General features: G+C 45.8%; 2 protein-coding genes across 2 annotated transcripts in view; one reads left to right on the forward strand and one right to left on the reverse strand.

Moving 5' to 3' along the window:
* Positions 1 to 5,565: 5,565 nt before the first annotated feature.
* On the reverse strand, positions 5,566 to 8,824 carry LOC310770250 (coiled-coil domain-containing protein 33-like). Its single transcript, XM_083630810.1, has 3 exons — positions 8,027 to 8,824; positions 6,382 to 6,830; positions 5,566 to 5,606 (listed from the first exon to the last, which is right to left on the reverse strand). Exons 1-3 carry the CDS (start codon positions 8,334 to 8,336, stop codon positions 5,601 to 5,603), a joined length of 765 nt encoding a protein of 254 aa, XP_083486936.1. The 5' UTR covers positions 8,337 to 8,824; the 3' UTR covers positions 5,566 to 5,600.
* Positions 8,825 to 11,859: 3,035 nt separating this feature from the next.
* STRA6 (signaling receptor and transporter of retinol STRA6) overlaps positions 11,860 to 22,613 on the forward strand; it is a 55,481-nt gene continuing 44,727 nt past the window's right edge. Inside the window, exon 1 of the mRNA XM_083630407.1 lies at positions 11,860 to 12,269. The gene's annotated coding sequence lies outside the window, so the exon portion shown is untranslated. The remainder of the gene's footprint in view (positions 12,270 to 22,613) is intronic.

Here is a 22,613-nt window from a genome sequence, read left to right on the forward strand (position 1 = left end):
TGCATGCTCTGGTTATCTCCCACTTGGACTACTGCAATACGCTCTACGTGGGGCTACCTTTGAAGGTGACCCGGAAACTGCAATTAATCCAGAATGCGGCAGCTAGACTGGTGACTGGGAGTGGCTGCTGAGACCATATAACATCAGTTCTGAAAGACCTACATTGGCTCCCAGTACATTTCTGAGCACAATTCAAAGTGTTGGTACTGACTACACGGCTTCGGCCCAGTATACCTGAAGAAGCATCCCCACCCCCATTGTTCTGTGCGATTTTCAGCATCTGGGCATGTGAAGACGTGATCTGCGCCAGTCCAGCCCACAGAGGATCTCCATGGGAGTGATCCGGCCCATGCCCGGTAAGCCTTGCTGACCCCTGGGCTGGGGGAACCCAACCAGATGGGTGGGGTAGCGGGGTATTATTATTATTATTATTAATAATAATAATAATAATAATAATAATAATTAGACTTGGGTGCTTCAGGTATTCAATTTCTACAAATTCTAATGGTAACTGATCTGATCTGCACCTCTAATGTGTGAATCAGAAAGGAATTATACTTTATATTCCACACTTCTCCAAACAGTAATACAGTTTTCAGCTCAAAAACAAACAAATCTCTCTCTTTTTCCTTTTTTGTGTGTGTGGTGATGGTAGCTTTTGCTTTAACTTCATCCTGTAAATTCTGACCCACTGCTCCATATTTATTTCCTAATGTTGAAGACGATGTAGACAACTTCTGTACATTTAGTCACAATTATGCTTGCAGTTATGGCTTTTTGTTTTCCATTGCTTGTTTTGTGCATCTGTTGATTTTGTGCATCTGTTGTAAATATCTGTCATCTACACACACACACATACACACACACACACACACACACACACAGAGAGAGAGAGAACCACCCAAAGGCACTACTAAAATTTTGTTTTATATAAATAGAAATACTGCCGATGTGCGGATTTTTAAGGAAACCAGATAAATTCAGAAACAGGATGGAATAAACTTATGAATCAACATGAACCAGAAACAGACAGATTCATTAATTCCTTGCTGTAAAAATTAGGTTGAATAAATGAGGCCTGAGAAAAGGCAGAGGAGGATTTCCTGTGTGCATGGAGGGAGGGGGGAACCCAATGCCCTGCATAGCTCTTTCCCTTCCCCATAATTCTGAAGTGATCTCAACTGCATACACTGAAGCTGTTGACGCTTCCTGCTCATGAAATGCAGACAGCTGAGCCGCTCCACCCGTGCCTGGGAATACATTATGTAGCCGAGATGGATAAAGAAGTCAAAAATTGTTAACAATGTCTAGCTGTCCTAGCGGACCTGCATAATCCACCTCTAATTCCTTTCTGCACGTGCTTGCATAAGCACCTGGCTCTTTCGCACCTGCAGCCACGTTCTCAGCACAGGAGGAGACAGGAAGGTCTCTTGGGTAAACATACGCATGCACACACCCTCTACGGTTGCACCGAGTCAGGAGCATGACAGAGTGCAGCCAAGGGGGGTTCTATGCCTCATGTTTGCTCAAGCAAAAGGCATACAAAAGGCTAGGAGAGATTGCGGTCCCTGAAGGTGCATTTACTGCTAACTGGGCCCAGAGCCAATGTTCCATTACATATGACTGGGTGCTTTTGAAATGCAATAAGAGCATCACTCGGATCAATTGACTTGCTCACCCCTAGGCGGACTTCCACCACCTGCTTAGGAATGCTGATCAATTCAGCATCAATCACTCCCTCCCCTTTTCAGTCCAGTTCTCCCAGACCCCCTTATGTCCCATAAACACCTCCCCCCCCCACCCACAACATGCAGAATTTAACCCTGTCCAACCCATAGGCCATGCAGCAAACGAGGTCTTTCCGCAGAAGAAGTCAAGGCGGAAGAAAGTCCAATTTGCTCAACATTTGAGGACTGCAATCCTCAAAGCTTCATTGACATTATTACACAAAGGAAGGATTGGCACAAAACATATATTGGGGGGCTGCCCAGGTCTTGTCCCTCCCCTCCTCCCGGAGGCACTGAGAACATTAAGAAGAACACCGCTGGATCAGACCAGAGGGTCATCTAACGCAGCCCCAGAGCTGCGCCAGATGCCTCCAGCAAGCTCACTCTGAGGACATGAAGGCTCAGCTTAGAAAGCAGAGGCCCAAGCAATTCTCCTAGTGCCCACACCTTTCCCAGAGAAAACCCACTCTTTAGCTTTAAGTCAGGACAAACAGCAATCCAAAGAAAACCTGATTGCCATTTGCTCCACGAGAGTGCTAAAGAGGGATTTTCTCTGGGGGGAAGCAGCAGAACAAGAGGAAATGTGGATAAGGCTGAAGTTGAAAGCCCTCGGCTATTGCTGCTCCCTGGCCAATGGTATCTAAGGGAACCAGAACTAGAGTCCCTGACAGAGATGGCCATCCAAACTCTGTTTTAATGTAATGGAAGGGTGTTCTTTGTAGTCCACGCCCACTCTTACACACTACCGTATTTTTCGCTCTATAAGACGCACTTTTCCCCTCCTGAAAAGTAAGGGGAAATGTGTGTGCGTCTTATGGAGCTAATCCCGCTTGCTGTCCTGGCTTCTGGGATAGCCGCGCACAGCCTCTTCCAGGCAGGGGGAGCCTTCATCCCGCTGCCCTGAAGAGGCTGCACGCGGCTATCCCAGAAGTCAGAACAGCAAGAGGCTATCCCAGAAGCCAGATCCCTCTTGCTGTTCTGGCTTCTGGGATTCAGAATATTTTTTTTGTTTTCCTCCTCCAAAAACTAGGTGTGTCGTATGGTCTGGTACGTCTTATGGAGCGAAAAATACGGTAATTAACAAGCAAGCAAAGCCTGGGGATTGTAACTTAAAAGGCACCACGCCAGCAGCAGTGAGCATCTTCCGTAGCGGGGATGGGGAACCTGTGACTCTCTGGGAGGAGTTGTTGGACTGCAGCTGCCTTCCTCCTTGACCACTGGCCACACTGGCTGGAACTGGTGGGTGTTGGTGCCCGACCAGATCTGGATGGGCCCCTGTCCCCCATCCCTGTACTAAGTTAACTTGTCCTCTTCCCTAACACAATTGCTAAATCCAGCTCCATGTGCAATTAGTAAATGTGCATTTTGGAAAGGAGTTGGCACAACAGAGTGGCTAACCTAAGAGTGAGTTAAGAGTCCAACAACATCTGCATGGCCATCAGTTCCCCATCAGCTGAGATTCTTGCATTGCCGGCGGTTGGACTAGATGACCCCTTGGAGCAGAAATGCCTTGCATACAGGGATAGAGGAGAAATTCAATTCCGCTTGCATTTTAGTGAGAAACTAATTCACACTTCTTGGACCAATGTGGAAACACAGAAATGCTTCAAAGTTTGGACTTCTCTGGATTTTGTGATGCCGCTCTCCAACCAGAGCGTACAAAATGGGTGTTTTGGGGGAAATGTGCCTGAAACACATATATTGGTGAAAGTAACACACAAAAATGCATTGCACTGGGGAAACAGCTTGCAAAAATGTGCATCTTAGTCAAAACTACATGCAAAAAAAATTGTATTTTTTGGGAGAAATTCACACGAAAGCTCTAACAATTTTTGAACAATAATGTTGGCAATGCTCTTGCCTCCATGGTCAGAGGCAACAGTGCTTGTGAATTCTAATGGCTAGAAAACATGGGAGGGGAAAGTGCACTTGTCTCAGGTTTCCCAAAAGGGGCATCTTATTGGCCACTGTGAGAAGAGGATGCTGGACTTGATGGGCCATTGCCTGATCCAGCAGGCTCTTCTTAGATAAATTGCAGATTGCAGAATAAATGTGGGAAACTGGAATTAAGACTGGAAAAATGAGAAGCTGGGAGAACTGAAACTGACAGATTCTACTTGCATCACACACACACAAGCTGCACTTAATGCCCGCTGAACATTGCATTAAATAGCTCTTCAGGCGGAAGCCCACAGCACTGCTTGGATAGCCTTTCAGAGAACCTTTGCAAAGCGGCCTCTCCCTTACAGCAAAATCCGCAGAGCTAACCCATGGCATTTCATCCTTCAATCTAGTTGTCTTGTGCTTCCAGAGTGACATCAGGATGGGTGCAGTTTTATCAACACTTTAGGCAGCTGTGCTCACCCTCAAACCCCAAGACTTGTTATAAATAGCATTGGCTAATGTCTCCCCATCCCTCAGCCGCTGCTCTGCCTTGACGCTTTAACTGCCCTTTACAATAACTACAGCTCACGGCTGATTAATATCGATCGCCATTTCCTTTGCGTCGAGACGTTTGCCAGGCAAACTCAATCAAGGCCTCCGCAATTATCGTCGTCATCTGCAGACAGAGGCATGCACATGTTCTAGCGACACAAAGGGGGGGAGGGAGCCCCTCCCTCCAGCACACATCTTCCCTGTCAAATGCTACAGGATAAGAACACGGGGATCTTGGAAATAAGTGCTTTTGAATAAAATATGGCCGGTGCTTCCTCTGAGACAAGTCCCTATTTGGTCAGGGTTTTATTTCTGCATGCAGGAATCACAGCTGATGGATCCTTGGCAGATAGCCCCCCAACCTCTGCTTAGAAACCTCCAAGGAAGGAAGGTCCACCATCTTCCAAGAGAGGATGTTCTGCTGTCAAACAGCTCATACGGTCAGAAAATTATTTCTGAATCTCGTTTCCTATAACTTGAAGCCATTGGTATGGGTTGTACCCTGCGGAGCAGGAGAAAACAAACTTGTTTTGTCCTTCATGTGACAGCACTTTAGACATTTGAAGATGGCTTTTGTTTCACTCTCCTCTCTCCCAGGCTAAACATAACAACAACAACAATTTTTTATTTTTATTTATATCCCGCACTCCCCGCCAAAGACGGACTCAGAGCGGCTACCAACAATAAAAGTAATACAGTTCACATAAAATCACAATCAATTAATTGAAATGCATTCTAAAATCAATTCATTCTAAAATCAATTCAGAATCAAATTAATGGCAGCCATTGGGCCAGAGTCGGCCACGACTGGACCTAATGGTCAGGGGTCCCTTTATCTTTAAGGCCGCTGTAGGTATTGCCCACCACATTGACCAGGAACAGAGACCTGTGCCCCACCCCCGATGCTGCTGGGCTCCATTTCCCATCATCCCTGACTGTGGGCCATGATGGCTGGGGGCTGATGGTAGCTGGAGTTCAGCAGCATCTGGAGGGCCACAGGTCCTCCATTCCCGGCACAGACCAAAAGTCATTGACTTACCAGCACCCCTGAAAACATATTCTCAAAAAGCAGCTCAGGGCTGTATCCTGGCGAAGGGAGGTGGAGTTTGGCATCACTTGGCAATCGCCTTGGCGAGGCTGGTGAGGAGGAGGCGGAAGAGGATGGCAGAAATGATGACAGCTGTTCATCAGAAAACTCTTGAATGGCTCTAGGAGATGCTTCCTGTTGAGGCTCAGGTAGGCTGGGCAGCAACTGAGGGGAAGGGAAAGCATAAGAGTCATGCTTCCTTGATGGATGGATGGATTACATTTCTACCCGGCATCTTCAATTCTCCAAAGGGGCACAAATCCTGGGTGAGCACCTGGAACCCTGTGGAATTTTGCTACCACTCGGCAGAGACTAGGGGTGACGGCCAACTTCTGTAACACACACACACATCACATCTGTGGGATGTGAAACACAAGAGCAGTCAAGTACAACATTCCTAGAGTGAACATGTTTACACATGGGGAGGAACGTTTGTCCAGCCAGCAGGTAAACTTCCTGTTTCCTTCTGGGCTGGGACAGACTTCCTATGCATGTGACTAGAGGTGGGCGTGGCCTCACCTGTGCAGGTAACGACAAAAGCACAGGGCAAGGCAGCCATCTCTCTCTTTTTTGACTACATGCATCGAAGAAGCAACATCTGCTTAGCCAAAGATGCCCTCTTGGCTTCCAGCCAAGAGAGGACCAAGGGACTGTCTTCTTATGAGATAGTTTCTAGATATATGTTACTTTTCTAAGCTAAGTCTGCCTTCTGGGATCCTATTGTGAACAGAATGATATGTGAGTAAACTCTTTTTATACTTTTATAGAAGACTGTGTCGTGTCTTATCTTTTATGAGGGAATAAGGGGGAAATACCTGAACTTTAGCGAGCCTGAGCAAACGCATCCGCTGCAAGTTTGAAAAGGGGAATGTTAGGGTTTATTCACGAGGATTCGAACCGCCAACCTTCTGATCGGCAAGTCCTAGGCTCTGTACAAATTTATTAGCCCTGCAGGAGCCAGAAAGACTCTTCTATTGGTTTCAAGATAAACAATTGCAATATACAAATAACACACTAGAAAGCGTGATGGCAAGCTGCGGGTCATTATTTTCTTTTCACGTGGATTGCTCCCTCCGTCGCAACAAATTGCAGCGCAGAAGCAGACCTGGCCCTTGCTCTGACATTTCTTACCCCTGGTGTGCAGGACTCCTCAGTGGGCCAAAGGTGTGGATCAGGTGCAGAGTGAATCTGCTGTGGGACCGGCAGCGACTGGGAAGGTGTTGGGGAGCTGGTCCCAGCCGGCAGGCTCCTCTCCTTCAGCCTGGGGGGTGGCAGAGGACTGGTGGGTGCCTGTTTCTTGGCCACAGGCCGGTGCTCATGGAACGACACCGCGTAGGCCAGCCTCCCACAATGCATGGCCAGGTCATCGCTGCCCACCCGAAGCAGCACCATGATGTCACCATAGCGGTACAGGTCCTCGTCTCTGCTGGCAAAGAGATTCATCCGGGGCTGGTTGGTGCGGGGGTAGATGGCGAAGAAAGCTTCCCCGGCCCGGACACTGGTCCTCAGCGAGGAACCGCGAAGGCGCAGGGCTTCTATTCGCAGCCGGGCGTCGTGGTTTTTGTCATTTTTGCAGAAGCCTGGGTGGGTGAAGAGGGGAGAGCCCAGCGCAAACAGCTGTTAAATTGAGGTAACATGCAAGCCATCCGTAGCGAATCCAACCCCTTACCTCTAATAAATAGTGCGGCAGACTCACCCCACTCACTGCCCCCATCAATAATAATAATAATAATAATAATAATAATAATAATAATAATAATAAATTATTTATACCCCGCCCATCTGGCTGGGTTTCCCCAGCCACTCTGGACGGCTTCCAACCAAATATTAAGATGCAGTGGTCCGTCAAACATTAAAAGCTTCCCTAAACAGGGCTGCCTTCAGATGTCTTCTAAAAGTTTGGTATTTATTTTTCTCTTTGACATCTGGTGGGAGGGCGTTCCACAGGGCAGGCACCACCACCGAGAAGGCCCTCTGCCTGGTTCCCTGTAACTTGCCTTCTCACAGCGAGGGAACCGCCAGAAGGCCCTCGGAGCCGGACCTCAGTGTCTGGGCGGAACGATGGAGGTGGAGACAGACAGGGTTTTTTTCCTGGGGGGTTGCAGGGGGATGCATACCCCTAAACATTTTGTGAATCTAAGCTTGGCCTCATTGAGGCGCAGTACCTCAATATGAGTAAGAAAATGAGAGTACCCCTGAACATTTTTTTTTTTTTTTTGGAAAAAAAGCACTGCTTAAGGATACCAGGCAGGCGCCTCCTAAAAACATTTTTTATCCAGGCAAGGCTGCTCAGATGTTTAGTAAGTTGACACGAGGCTTAAGACTCAGCTATACAGCTGCAAATAAAACGTTTGAAGTGCGTTGTAAAGCGCATTGTGTAAATATGACACTAGATGGCAATGGTGAGCTATGGCAAATTCAATATATATTTTTTCAAACCTTTTTTTTTTAAAAAGCAATTCCGCAACATTTTTATGTGTCTAGATTCCACCCAAATCTGTTTCTAGTCTATTTTAACTTTTCAATCATCTTAAACCATCGTTACATTTTCTTAGTGATAATTTCAGTGCCTTATCTTTTTTGTAAACTGCTTTGTATAAATTTTACTAAATGTTTAAAAAGGGACATCAAAGGCCATCTAGTCCACCCCCTGCCCGTGCAGGAATCTCACTACTGTGGCATTGGGTTAGGGCGAGATCTGATCCTCCTGATCTCTCCTAGGTGGCGAAGGACTCATCCATGTTCTTCCTGCTTCCCATCCGCCCTGACTCCTTACCTCTGGGCAAGGTAAAAAGGAACTGCCTCTTCTCAAACGCATAGACTTCATTCAGGTTGCTTTGCTCGACAATGTCGGTCGTGGCCGTGTTGGTGTACAGGGGGTCCCCCTCGTTCACCCGCAGCTGCACCCCAGCGCCAGATCCCTCCAGCAGTGGATTCTCCACTGTGAGCCTCAGAGCATACCTCCCGGCCTCATTGAACTGCACGCTCACCAGCTCAAAGTCCAAGTCTAGGACCTTCTCCTCCGCCTTCAGCCGCGACTTCTGCAAAGTCACAGGGACGCGGGGCTCCGCTGCCTTGCCAGCCATGGCTCGCCGAAGCCGCAGGACGAAAAATGTCAGCGTGGCCGTGAGGAATCCAGAGACTGCTAGCGGTCCCTTGGATGTGGCCCACTAGTAACTCTGCCTCTGTGCTCCTCCATGGATCAGTCCTTCCTTTGACCATGTAGACGGCACCATCACTGAGGAGCTGCTGTTGTCTCATGTGGGGCAGATACCATCAGCAAGGGCTGCCACAGCGAAAGGGGCTTTCTCCAAAGCAGATTTCCTCTATTGCCCCAAACAGGCCCTAAAATTTCCTCCAATAAGCCCGGTTTCCTTCTTCATGTGCTACATGCTCCATGCTGTATTCACAGCCCATTTGCTGGAAACTTGTGCATTCAAGGAAAAGAAAAACCACAATGTCAACCCTGGCTGGAGAGCAGTTTAAGAAAGCTGTTGCTCCTTCAGCAGCCGTGAAAAGCTCTCTGCAATTGGAGCCGCTGAAAAGGAGACACCTGTCCAACAAATTTCATAGGTGGGAGATGGTAAAGAGAAGTTTGTTTGGATGGAGCCTTGGCAACTCAGTGCAGAAGTGTCGCTTGCCTTCAGGTAAACAATGGTTGTCGTGCGTAGCAAGCAAGGGTGGGGTCAGCGAGATATCCAAGATTTAAAAAATCAGTGTACACACAGAGCAGCTACTAAATCTAGTACGGCTCATAACTTTATTTCATTCTTACATTATGTAGAAAGACAGAGAACCCACTCAGTGTTAAAGCTTAACACTATTGTAGCTGTTTTTAATTTGCATGGGTATTTTGCTGCTGTCGTTTTTTATTGAGGGAGGGGATATGTGTTTGGGAGGAGAGGAGCTGAGGAGAGGAGGGGGGTCCCAATTGCAGCAGTTCAGGGTAGGGGGAGTTAAGGTGTGGGAGGTGGGCAGGTCAGATAAGGGGCACACAGCTCTGGGTCGTGTGCCAGCCCCTCCTCCAACCTGGAGAGTCCTGTTTGTCTATATCCTTCTGAAATTGTGGCACCCAATTAGTAGGACTCAAGGATGTGGACAAGGTGCTCAGATCAGTCAGGGTGGCCACTTGTATTCTGGACCCTTGTCCCTCTTGGCTGATAAAAACTAGCAGGAAGGGACCAGCCAGCTGGGCCAGGGAGGTGGTTAATACCTGCCTGCGAGAGAGGGTGGTCCCTGTCTGTTTGAGGCAGTGGTAAGAAACCACCTCTGGATTTGGAAAAATCTAAGCAATTACCAGCCAATTGCCCATCTCCCCTTCTTGGCGCAGGTCCTTAAATGGATGGTCATGGACCAAATCCAGGTGCCTTTGAAGTTACTATGTTAAAGGTGCTACTAAAGGTAAAGGACCCCTGACAGTTAAGTCCAGTCGCGAATGACTCTGGGGTTGCGCGCTCACCTCGCTTTACTGGCCGAGGGAGCTGACGTTTGTCCGCAGACGGTTTTTCCGGGTCATGTGGCCAGCATGACTAAGCCGCTTCTGGTGAACCAGAGCGCACGGAAATGCCGTTTATCTTCCCGCCACAGTGGTACCTATTTATCTACTTGCACTTTGAAATGCTTTCGAACTGCTAGGTTGGCAGGAGCAGGGACCGAGCAACGGGAGCTCACCCCATCGCAGGGATTCAAACCGCCAACCTTCCGATCGACAAGTCCTGGGCTCTGTGGTTTAACCCAAAGCACCACCCACATCCCTCGTTTATATGCTAATAGTGGTCTAAATCACTGTCTTTTCTCAGCCTAACCCACCTCACAGGGTTGTTGTGCAGATTAAATGAGGAGAAGGAGGACCATGTACGCCTCCTTGAGCTCTTTGAAGGAAGAGGTGGAATATAAACGCAGTAAATAAATAAGTGAATGAATAACTCCCTCCACACTTATAGGCCAGAGGGATTAAGAATAGAACAGAGGGTGGCAGAAAGATATATCTAAATTTGTCTGGCAGGGCAAAAAGCCCAGAATAAAATTTAAGATATTAACAGATGCAAAAGAAAGAGGGGGGTTTGCCCTGCCAGACTTAAAGCTTTATTATGAATCAGCGGCTTTTTGCTGGCTGAAAAACTGGCTGCTTCTTGAAAATACAGACATTTTAGATCTGGAAGGGTTCAATAATAGATTCGGCTGGCATGCGTATATATGGTATGACAAGGTTAAAGTCCATCAAGGTTTTAAAAACCACATTGTTAGGAAAGCATTATATAATGTGTGGACCCGGTATAAAGATTTGTTAGAAAACAAAACCCCTAGGTGGTTGTCACCAATGGAAGCCAAGGAAGTGAAAAAACTTAACATGGAATCTAAATGGCCAAAATATTGGGAAATTATAGAACATGAGGAGGGAAAAGTGAAATTGCAGAGTTATGAGAAATTGAAGTCAAAAGTAAGAGATTGGCTACATTACTATCAGATAAATGAAGTTTTTAAACAGGACAGGAAAATTGGCTTCCAGGTGGAGAGGTCAAAATTAGAAACAGAGCTTTTGGAACCCAGTACTAAAAATTTGTCAAGAATGTATAACTTGCTGTTGAAATGGAATACACAGGATGAGACGGTTAAATCAGCTATGATTAAATGGGCACAAGATATCGGTCATGACATTATGTTTGCTGACTGGGAACAGTTATGGACCACCGGTATAAAGTTCACGGCATGTAATGCCTTAAGAGAGAACATTATGAAAATGATATATAGGTGGTACATGACCCCAGTCAAGCTTGCAAAAATTTATCATACTCCCAATAATAAATGTTGGAAATGTAAGGAAACTGAAGGCACCTTTTACCACCTTTGGTGGACGTGCCCAAGGATTAAGGTCTTCTGGGAAATGATTTATAATGAAATGAAGAAGGTGCTTAAATGCACATTTGTGAAGAAACCAGAAGCCTTTCTCCTGGGCATGGTGGGCCAATTGGTATCAAGGAAAGATAGGACGTTTTTTATGTATGCTACAACAGCAGCAAGAGTACTTCTAGCAAAGTACTGGAAGACACAAGAACTACCCACACTGGAAGAATGGCAGACCAAGGTGATTGACTACATGGGACTGGCGGAGATGACTGGCAGAATCCGTGACCAAGGGAGAGAGACGGTGGAAGAAGATTGGAAGAAATTTAAAGTTTATCTCAAGAACTGTTGCAAAATTAATGAGTGCTAAAATGTTTTGGGTCAGGTAAAACAGAATTGCGGGGACAAATAATTGGATATGAGAAAAAGGATTCAAAGGGGAAAAAAAGTGTTATAAGTTGACATTGGGGCTTGCTGGAAAACTTTAAAACAGGGATGCAGAAAGGGGAGGTATGAGGAAGTCGATGAAAGAAGGTTTAAGAAAAAATGTGAAGAAATTATACATGTTTATATGTTTGTTTGTTTTTGTATTGTTTTGTATTGTCTATTATTATGTGTTAAAAAACCAATAAAAATTTTATTAAAAAAAAAAAAAGAATAGAACAGAGGGATGGACAAAATCCTTGTGGGCGGAAGGGCTTCTCTGCTGCCTTCCTAGACCAGCCGTGGAGGAGGAGAATCACAGGGCTGCTTGTTTTCAATTTTCTGATCCCTGGGCTGGCCCCAAGCCAAGCCCTTTTAGCCGTGAAGGGGATAAAGTTCTTTGCCTGGAGGAGATCCTTCACTCTCTGCCCGCAAGCTGAACTTTGCCTCCCAAGTGTGCTTCCCTGGGGCTGCATCTCTCCCGGGATCCCCTGGTCAGATGAGGGGAGACTTGGGCTCAGCTGGGCTTTGCAGAGTTCCCTTGCCTCTCAAGGCTGAACCCCAAGCAATGAGCTCTTAAGGAAAACAGGTTCCAAGGGGGCACCTCTGGGGAGGAAGGGGGAAATCAGCAGATTTTGCATGTCTTTGAACAATCTGGACTCCTCTCATCAAGTTGTTTTGTCTACCTACTGGGGAGAAGTTAGCCTTCTCTCTCTGCTAGCCTGCCTTTGGAGATCTTGATTGCAAACAAGGTAATATTCTGCTTTACCTGCTCTGCCTTCAAACCATCTTATTTCCTTTACCAATGAACTTTGGGCTGGCCATGTGTTAAATGATTAGCTTTTTTAAAAAGCCGCAAAAAAAGTTCTATGTAACCACCGTACTGAACAGTAACGTTTAAAATCCCCAATTATTCAACCTGTGGGGATTGTTGTATAAAGAAAGCTGGCCGTTTTCTTTCTTATGAAATCAGCATTCCTGGTGATCCAAAGTACAAAAGTTTTGTTTTCAAATCCTCTTTAGAATTTGTCTTAATTAAAACCAGGAAGTATTACATGAATTCTTTCTCTCTCTCTCTCTCTCTCTCTCTGTGTGTGTGTGTGTGTGTGTGTGTGAGAGAGAGAGAGAGAGAAGAGAGAGAGAGAGAGAGAGAGAGAGAGAGAGAGAGAGAGAGAGAGAGAATAAAACAAGAATTGTAACTTTTTCTGTTCAGTATAATTTAATTTCTGGAGTTCCTGAGTTTTTCTCTTACGCATTTGCTAGGATATACGTGTATTTGCTGGAATTTAAATCTTCAAACACATTAAAAATTGGATGCTTTGTTTAGAGCTCTGCCAATTTCCACTTAACCCCAAGCTGTCATTATCAATATGACTACTCTCCAGAGTAAAGTTTCAAAGGCATTCAGGAATATTTATGGGAAAAGTTGGGGGAGTTTTCGCTTGAACAAAGACATGTTCATTGGCAGGACTTCAAAACAGGTGAGGCATCTGATTTTAACATGGACTTGTTTTCTTGTTTTAAAAAAGAATTGTTTACGATGCTTGTATTTCAGATTTGCAAACCAATACAAAGTGGATATAAATTATATTGTAATGTATTTTTTAAAATAAAATGAGCTCTTCAGTCACCGTGATTTCCTCCATTCCCCATTCATCCCAATGGAAGCTTTCTCCCTCACCCCAATGCAAAGGGGGCCTGATCTGAATCTGAATCTTGGCATGAGAGGTTGAGGGCTTTAGCTCTTTGTCGCCTCTGTTGTGGTCCTGATCCATATTGGGCCCCTGCACTTGCTATTTGCAGCAGCTTCTATTGGAGCAAATGGGGAAAGGAGTACTTTATTATTATCTGTTAGATTTCTTCCCTTTCACCTGAAGGTCCCAGGGCTGTTTACAACCACAGAAAATCAACTGAAATAATTTACCGTCAGACAATAGTGTGAGTCCTTAAAACAACCATCTCAAGTATCAAAGGCAGGGTACATCACTCTTAGGTGATATAAGAGCAAAAGGTTAAATGCTCCACATTTGCAATTTACTTTCAAAAAACCTGTTCATACATTTAGCAATTGTGTGGATGGCGTCTTATCTAATTTCATTCTAAATCTGTATTTTTATGCCTCTCGAGTTACTCTGCATTTACTCTGGGCTCTCTGGATCCAGAGCTTTAATATTATTATTGTGTGTTCAGGGTTGAAGCACAGACAGCCTTCGCCAGTGGCCGTGGTTTTGTTAAGCAACCTCCTTGTCCAGGAAGGGCTGAACTCCAAATTCTCTTCCTACTCGGGACAGGACTCCCACCAAGCAGAGATTAAACCCGAATCACTGTGGGAAGGCTGTGATTCTTGTTTGGTTGACCTCTCCTCTTGGGGGGGGGGGGCTGAAGATTAGCAAACCAGCCTTCATCACCCACCCTGTCCATTCCTTTGATGTACCCTAAGCATATTCCAGGCCTTCCCTCTGCACCCAGAGGTTAAGCACTCTAAGCCTTGATGCAAAGCCTCCAACATTTCTCTGATGAAAATAAGGGCATCCTATTCCATAATAGGGACGTGGGTGGCGCTGTGGGTAAAACCTCAGCGCCTAGGACTTGCCGATCGCATGGTCGGCGGTTCGAATCTCCGCGGCGGGGTGCGCTCCCGTCGTTCGGTCCCAGCGCCTGCCAACCTAGCAGTTTGAAAGCACCCCCGGGTGCAAGTAGATAAATAGGGACCGCCTACCAGCGGGAAGGTAAACGGCGTTCCGTGTGCTGCGCTGGCTCGCCAGATGCAGCTTGTCACGCTGGCCACGTGACCCGGAAGTGTCTGCGGACAGCGCTGGCCCCCGGCCTCTTAAGTGAGATGGGCGCACAACCCTAGAGTCTGTCAAGACTGGCCCGTACGGGCAGGGGTACCTTTACCTTTACCTATTCCATAATAATACAAATAATACAGTGGTACCTCAGGTTACATACGCTTCAGGTTACATACGCTTCAGGTTACAGACTCCGCTAACCCAGAAATAGTGCTTCAGGTTAAGAACTTTGCTTCAGGATGAGAACAGAAATCATGCTCCGGCGGCGCGGCAGCAGCAGGAGGCCCCATTAGCTAAAGTGGTGCTTCAGGTTAAGAACAGTTTCAGGTTAAGTACGGACCTCCGGAATGAATTAACTACTTAACCCGAGGTACCACTGTAATACTAATACTAATACTAATACTACTACTACTACTACTACTACTAATAATAATATTTTTATTTATTTTTATTTACACCCCACCCATCTGGGGCTGGTTGCCCCAGCCACTCTGGGCAGCTTCCAACATACACACTCACACATACACACTCAAAAAAACCATTTAGAAGACTTCTCTACACAGGGCTGCCTTCGGATAGGTGAAAATCCAATAGAGTGACAATCCAGACAGAAAAGTTGTTGAGATTCTTTTGGGAAAGTTGTTGAGCTATTTTTAAGGGAAATCTCCAGAAACAACACTGCCGACATAGGTTGCCATACATGCGGATTTTCCTGGATGTCAGCGATTTACGCTCACACACTGTTTCCGACAGCCGATGGCCAGATATGTCCAGGAAATTCTGGACATATGGCAACACTGCTTCAGATGTCTTCCTAAGGTTGTATAGTTACCTATCTCCTTGGCTTGAGGTCAGCTCACAGCCACTGATGAATTTTTGCTAAATAAACAGTGAGGGCTGCACTAATCTCCATGACAACAACAACGAGATGATGCAGAGATGGTTGATTTGAGCGGGCAGGTTATGGCAGGACTTTTCTTCTGCAATGTGGATGGCAAGCCGCAGTCCAACAGGTGAACCTTTTCCCAATATGATGATGCAGTTCTTTCTCCCCCCCCCCAATTTTTTTTATTCATTTTATAACACAACTAAACAACACAAACAGAAAAACAAACAATACAAACAAATTCTTGTCTTATCCTCATTTTTTTCTAAACATTGTTAGATGAGCTTCCCCAAGTCCCCCTATCTGATTTTCATTTTACCTCATCTTTAGCAGTTTACATATATCATAATTTTAACCATTTTTTATCACGCTTACTTTTACCATAAAAGTCTTCACATTTTATCACTTACAAAAAATACTATTTTAAAATGCACTATCTTCTACTTCTAACCCTACAGCCTATATCCACTTCCAAGGCTATTCTAAAATTTAAATATTAACATATTTCTTCAGATTTCTTCTTTAAACTTCTTCCAATCTTCTTTCACCGTCTCTTCTCCCTGGTCTCGGATTCTCCCAGTCAGTTCGGCAAGTTCCATAGAGTCTATCATCTTCACCGGCCATAATATGACGATGCACTTCTGAGGGGGTGAGGAGGAACTGAGCCTTTTTGCTTGGCCTTCTATCCCTGTTCTCAGAGTGGCTGTGGGAAACCAGCCAGCAGGACCCAAACGCAAGAACCACCCCCCCACCGGTGGAATTCAGATGCATTGCTGCCTCCCACTGCAAAGATAGAGCATAGCCATTGTGGCTAGAAGTCATCCATAGCCCTCTTCTCCATTCATTTGCCGAATTGTCTTTTAAAGCCATCTAGGTTGGTCCCCATCACTGCCTAGTTCCAAACTTAACTATGCATTGCTTGAATAAGTGGTCTTTTGCTTCTACTACTTCTGGCCTGGGCCCCCCAAAATGTTGTTTGGCCTTTGGTCCTCTGCTCTGTCAGAATTTCAGGCTTCCTTCTTTCCCAGCTGAAATATACTCAGAGTGGAGAGTGGATTTCATGCTCTTTATTCAGCTCATAGTGGTGAGGAGGAATGGAAGTTCCCCCACAATATCTGCTTTATATACATTATTTACACAATGGGCTGCACGTGATTGGCTAATTCCAGGATTCTCCTGTAGGCCAATCAGGTTGTGGATTCACTTCCACCTGGAGCTGGATTAGGTGGCTCCTGCGGACCAATCATACTGCTTCATTGTTCTATGACCAATCAGACTGCTGCATTCTGAATCCGATTGTTCTAGGACCAATCAGACTGCTGCATTTTGGATCTTATTGTTCTAGGACCAATCAGACTGCTGCATTTTGGATCCTATTCAACTCAGTACATAACACCAGCCCGACCTGGAGATGCCAGAGATTGCGCCTCCATCCATCTGCACGTAAAGCATGAGCTCTGCCACCAACAGGGCCGGCCCACCCATATGGCAAGGTGAGGCAACTGCCCCAGGCATCATAATTCACCAGGGCAGCAGATCCCCATATTGATTCTTCTTCTCCCCCCCTCCTTGTTCCTGATGTAGATCTTCCCTCACCCCTTCTTCTCTGCCGGGGAAGCTGATGCCATGCTTCTCCCCACCAGCCCCAGCCCCCAGGAGCAGTGAGATAAGGGACAAGGCCTCTGTGACTCGAGGAAATAGCAGCAGATAATGGCCAAGGTTCCAATACCACAAGAACACAGAGATAGTGCCCTATCACAATCCCACTGCAGGCCACAACATGTTCTTAACAGGAAGCTTCCCAGACTCAGACAGGCTGCAAAACTGCTGTTTGCAATATGATTCATTATTTAATCATTTTGATGGTGACACCCTCCTTTTACTGAGGTTGGGGGCAGAGTGATGACCTCCAGATGTAATTGGACTGCAGCTGCAACATCATCCCTGACCATTGGCTGTCCTTGCTGGGCTGATGGGAGTTGGAACTGAACATCTGGAGAGCATCACAGCAACTGCTCTTGATCTAGGTCAGGCGAGCAAGGTGTTAGGCTGGCAAGGTTTTGCAGCCCTGTTCAGTCATCCAATGGCTTTGGGAGCCATTGATTCCACCAGGCTTGTTCCTCCTGCCCACCTTTCACCTGTTCATCAGGAGAAGATGCCAGGGAGACTCCACCGGTGGTGATGCTTTCATCTTCAAGCAATTCTTGATCAGCCTTCATGAACCCAGCAGGGCATAATGCTTGTTTGTTTGGGTCTCATATAAGCCACTGTTCTTTGCTCCCCAGCCCCCATCCCATTTGTTAGACTCTTGAAAACATCTCGGTCACAGGGAAGAAAGCTGTTTAAATCAAGAGTTTGGTTTACCTGTGGCCCTCCAACCAATTGTCAGGAATGAGTTGGAATCGCTCAGCATCTGGAGGGCTGCAGGTTAGCTGCCTCTAGTTTATGCATAGATTCGGAGCATCCTTTTATGTTAGATGGAGCTGTGACAGTTTGGAATATATTGGATTTTTGCAGCCTAGTTAAATGGTGGATGGGGCCTGTGACTCATCTCTTCACTCTCTACCTGAACTTGCCTCATATGAAATCTGAGAAGGGCCATAGCTTGGTGGTAGAGAACATACTGTGCATTTAGAAGGGCCCAGGCTCAAACTATGGTATCTCCGGGTTGCTTTGGGAGAGACTGCTGTCTAAAACTGCCTTTGGTTTTTTTGTTGTTGTTTTTTTTGATTAGATATTTATTAAGGCTTTACAAAAAACAGAAGTTTACAGAATAAAAAGAAAACAAAAAAAAAAGAAAGAAATAAGGAAAATACAAAAATACATAGAAAAAAAGAAGAAAATACAAAATACAAAAAACAAATAGATAGAAAAAAATAAAAAACAATTCCATTTTTTGAAATCTTTAAGCTCATTTGCTTATTTCCTTGACCTCCTCACACCTCCCCTTTTTTGTATTCCCATTTACATAATCCATTCAGCAAATCCTTACCCTCTTTCATTTGTCTTAACTCTATATCTTAGCATATTATAGCTATATAATTTCATCCATTATCAATCCATTTTTTGCATATTCTTATTAACCTTGTTGCTAATACCACTTAATTTCAATCCAGCATCATTTTAACATTCATTAATTGTACAATATTTCTGCAAATAGTCTTTAAATTTCTTCCAATCTTCTTCCACCAACTCTTCTCCCTGGTCTCGGATTCTGCCAGTCATTTCCGCCAATTCCATATAGTCCATCACCTTCATCTGCCACTCTTCCAGGGTGGGTAAATCTTGTGTCTTCCAATACTTTGCAATAAGTATTCTTGGTGCTGTTGTTGCATACATAAAGAAAGTTCTATCCTTCTTTGGCACCAATTGGCCGACTATGCCCAGGAGAAAGGCCTCTGGTTTCTTCAGGAAGGTATATTTAAATACCTTTTTCATTTCATTATAGATCACCTATAAATCATTTTCATAATATTTTCTCTTAAGGCATTACATGCCGTAAATTTCATACCAGTGGTCCACAACTGTTCCCAGTCAGCAAACATAATGTTATGTCCAACATCTTGTGCCCATTTAATCATAGCAGATTTAACCGTTTCATCCTGCGTATTCCATTCTAACAGCAAGTTATACATTCTTGAAAGTATCTTAGTTTTGGGATCTAACAGTTCTGTTTCTAGTTTGGATTTTTCCACCTGGAAGCCAATTTTCTTGTCCAAATTATAAGCCTCCATTATCTGAAAATAATGAAGCCAGTCTCGCACTTTGTTTTTTAATTTCTCAAAACTCTGAAGTTTCCATCTATCTCCTTCTTGTTCCAAAATTTCCCAATATTTCGGCCACTTGGCCTCCATATTGAGCTTTTTCTGAGCCTTTGCTTCCATCGGTGATAACCACCTTGGGGTTTTATTTTCAAGTCTTTATATCTTATCCAGACATTAAACAATGCCTTCCTGACAATATGGTTTTTAAATGCTTTATGTGCTTTAACCTTGTCCTACCACAGATATGCATGCCACCCAAAAACATTATTAAAACCTTCTAGATCCAAAATGTCTGTGTTCTCAAGAAGCAGCCATTCTTTCAACCAGCAGAATGCTGCTGATTCATAATAAAGTTTAAGGTCTGGCAGGGCAAATCCACCTCTTTCCTTTGCATCAGTTAGTATTTTAAATTTTATTCTGGGCTTCTTGCCCTGCCAGACAAATCTAGAAATGTCTCTCTGCCACTTCTTGAAACAATCCATTTTGTCCAAAATTTGCAATGATTGGAACAAAAATAACATTCTTGGCAAACTGCCTTTGGTGGGAAATATGGAGCCAGATGGACAAATGGTCTGACTGCTTTCAGGCAACTTCCCACATGGCTGTATTTTTTAGATACTCCAGTCAGCCCGGACAACGTAGGGCCATCTATTTCCCACTTCAGGTCTAGATTTCATGCTACTGTGTGGATTTGTGGTGCTACCACAACACCACCGCAGTTCAAAATGCTCAAACTGATGTGCAGCCAGTTGCAGATGAAAGCTAGAGCTTCCTGGATTCTCAAACAGCTGCCGGGTACTCAGAACAAACATTTGGTTACAGTCAGTACTTATGGAGGGATGTGGGTGGGGCTGTGGGTTAAACCACAGAGCCTGGGACTTGCCGATCAGAAGGTCGGCGGTTCAAATCCCCACAATGGGGTGAGCTCCCGTTGTTTGGTCCCTGCTCCTGCCAACCTAGCAGTTCGAAAGCACGTCAAAGTACAAGTAGATAAATAGGTACCGCTCTGGCAGGAAGGTAAACAGCGTTTCTGTGTGCTGCTCTGGTTCGCCAGAAGTGGCTTAGTCATGCTGGCCACATGACCCGGAAGCTGTACGCCGGCTCCCTCGGCCAATAAAGCGAGATGAGCGCCCCAACCCCAGAGTCGGCCGCGACTGGACCTAATGGTCAGGGGTCCCTTTACCTTTTCACTTATGGAAGTATAATATATCTGATTGAACGCATCTGTTAATATCTGGCCCTCCCTTGGAATTGCTGGCACAGAGCTGTGGTGAGTCTGAGACCCTGTCCTCACTGAGATGCAAAACCTGTGTCTGGGCCACCCCACTTCAGATGGCAAACAGGTACCAGCAGGATGTTTCCATCTGAAGAAGAAAATAAAAATCCATGCATGAATTGAATTCTTCTTTCTGCCTCTCTTTAGTTTGCCTGCAGCAATTTTTTTCCTCAGGCTGTTTCCCTGGAGAGAGGGAGAGGAGAAAGGATAGAGAATTTGGGCACATAAGAGTGTGGCTTGATCTGTATTAAGTCTGCAAAGCACCATGTATCCAGACCAGGAGAACAAAGCTGTCCTGTGTGTACACAAAGCCCCAGGTCCACCTTTCAGTTGCAACAGGTGCTGCTGGAACTGAATAGCCTTGCATCTTGCCTTAATAATCCCTCGCACGTTTGCAGCTGCCTTTAGCTCTTCCAAAGTGGGTCAGGTTGCCTTCTGAGACACTTTGCCAAATCCCCCCTCCGCATCCTGGAATGGGAACTGGTTGGTATGTAGGCAGGGGAGAACAAGACTCAGCTTTCCTTGGGGTGGAGTGCAGAAGTAGCCCCACCTACCTCACAGGGTTATTGTAGGATAAAGTGGGGGAGCGGGCATTAAGTGATTTTGAGCTCTTTGCAGGAAGGAGGAGTGTGTGAGAGTTTTGTTTCGTTTTTAAAGGGTGAGGTGTTGATTGCTGAGCTGCATCCTGGTCCTTCATACATTTCTGAAGATATACAGTCAACCTCGGGTTGAAGTCGCTTCAGGTTAAGCCTTTTTGGGTTGCGCTCTGCGGCGACCTGGAAGTAACGGAGCGTGTTACTTCCGGCTTTCGTCGCTCGCGCATGCGCAGATGCTCAAAATGATGTCAAAAGATGCTCAAAAGTGGTGAATCGTGACCCGCAGACGCGTGGACGCAGGTTGCGTTCGCTTCAGGATGCGAATGGGGCTCCAGAATGGATCCTGTTCCCAGGTTAAGTACTTAATTCATTCCGGAGGTCTGTACTTAACCTGAAACTGTTCTTAACCTGAAGCACCAGTTTAGCTAATGGGGCCTCCTGCTGCTGCCGCACTGCCGAAGCCCGATTTCTGTTCTCATCCTGAAGCAAAGTTCTTAACCCAAGGTACTATTTCTGGGTTAGCAGAGTCTGTAACCTGAAGTGTATGTAACCTGAAGCGTATGTAACCCGAGGTACTGTATTGATTTTGTATACATACATATCCTAGAACTTACTGCAATGGCTGTTATCATTTCAACTTCAATAAAATACTCTTTGGGGGTTACTTAATTCATATGAAATACTCCTGGAAAACATTTCTGCTAGAGAAGGGTAGCTACTTGAAACACACTGCCTTAAAAAAGAGGAGGAAGATTGGCATAGAATTTGCATGTGCTTTGATGTATAAATGCAGCTTCAGATTTAAGTATATTTAAATACAAGCCCTCTTGCCCCAGGGAGCGAGACTGGGAGCTGCCTGTCTGCCCAGCCTGCCTTCCAGGGGCAAACTGCAGGTGAGCCTCTCCAGGGCCCTTGCTTTATTTTCTTATGGATCTGTATCACTGAACTGGGCGTGAACCAGACAGCCCTTCAGAACCAGACAGTTAGAGGAAGCCTTCAAACAGACTAGGATGGTCCTCTGTAAATGAGGACATGTGGCCACCCCAAAACGGATCAAAATATTAGAAGCAAGTGGACCAATTAATGGAGGAGACAGTTATTGGCAGCTACTAGCCACAACGTGGGTGGTGCTGTGGGTTAAACCACAGAGCCTAGGACTTGCCGATCAGAAGGTTGGCGGTTCGAATCCCCGCAACGGGGTGAGCTCCCGTTGCTCGGTCCGTGCTCCTGCCAACCTAGCAGTTCGAAAGCACGTCAAAGTGCAAGTAGATGAATAGGTACCGCTCCGGCGGGAAGGTAAACGGCGTTTCCATGCGCTGCTCTGGTTTGCCAGAAGCAGCTTAGTCATGCTGGCCACATGACCCGGAAGTTGTACGCCAGCTCCCTCGGCCAATAAAGCAAGATGAGCGCCGCAACCCCAGAGTCGTCCGCGACTGGACCTAATGGTCAGGGGTCCCTTTAACTTTACCTAGCCACAATGGCTATGCTGTCTCCATAGCTGAATGCCACAGTGCTTTTTCTGGAAACCACAGAAGGGGAGAGGGCCCTTGAGCTCAGATCCTGCTTGAACACTGGACCAGATGGGCCATTGGCCTGATCCAGCAGGCTCCTCTTACATTCTCAGATCTAGGGAATGAGGCCAGTTTGTCAATGAAACGTCTTGTTATATGGCGCCCCCTCCTCAAAAATCTCTGAGCGGTGCCAGAGTCCAGGGGTATCAGTCGCACTTCTCGGGGACTGTGTTTACTTTAGGACAATGAGACACAGAAGTCTGTGGCATCT

This window comes from Podarcis filfolensis (genome assembly GCF_964270895.1).
Source record: "Podarcis filfolensis genome assembly, chromosome: 9".
NCBI lineage: Eukaryota > Metazoa > Chordata > Lepidosauria > Squamata > Lacertidae > Podarcis > Podarcis filfolensis.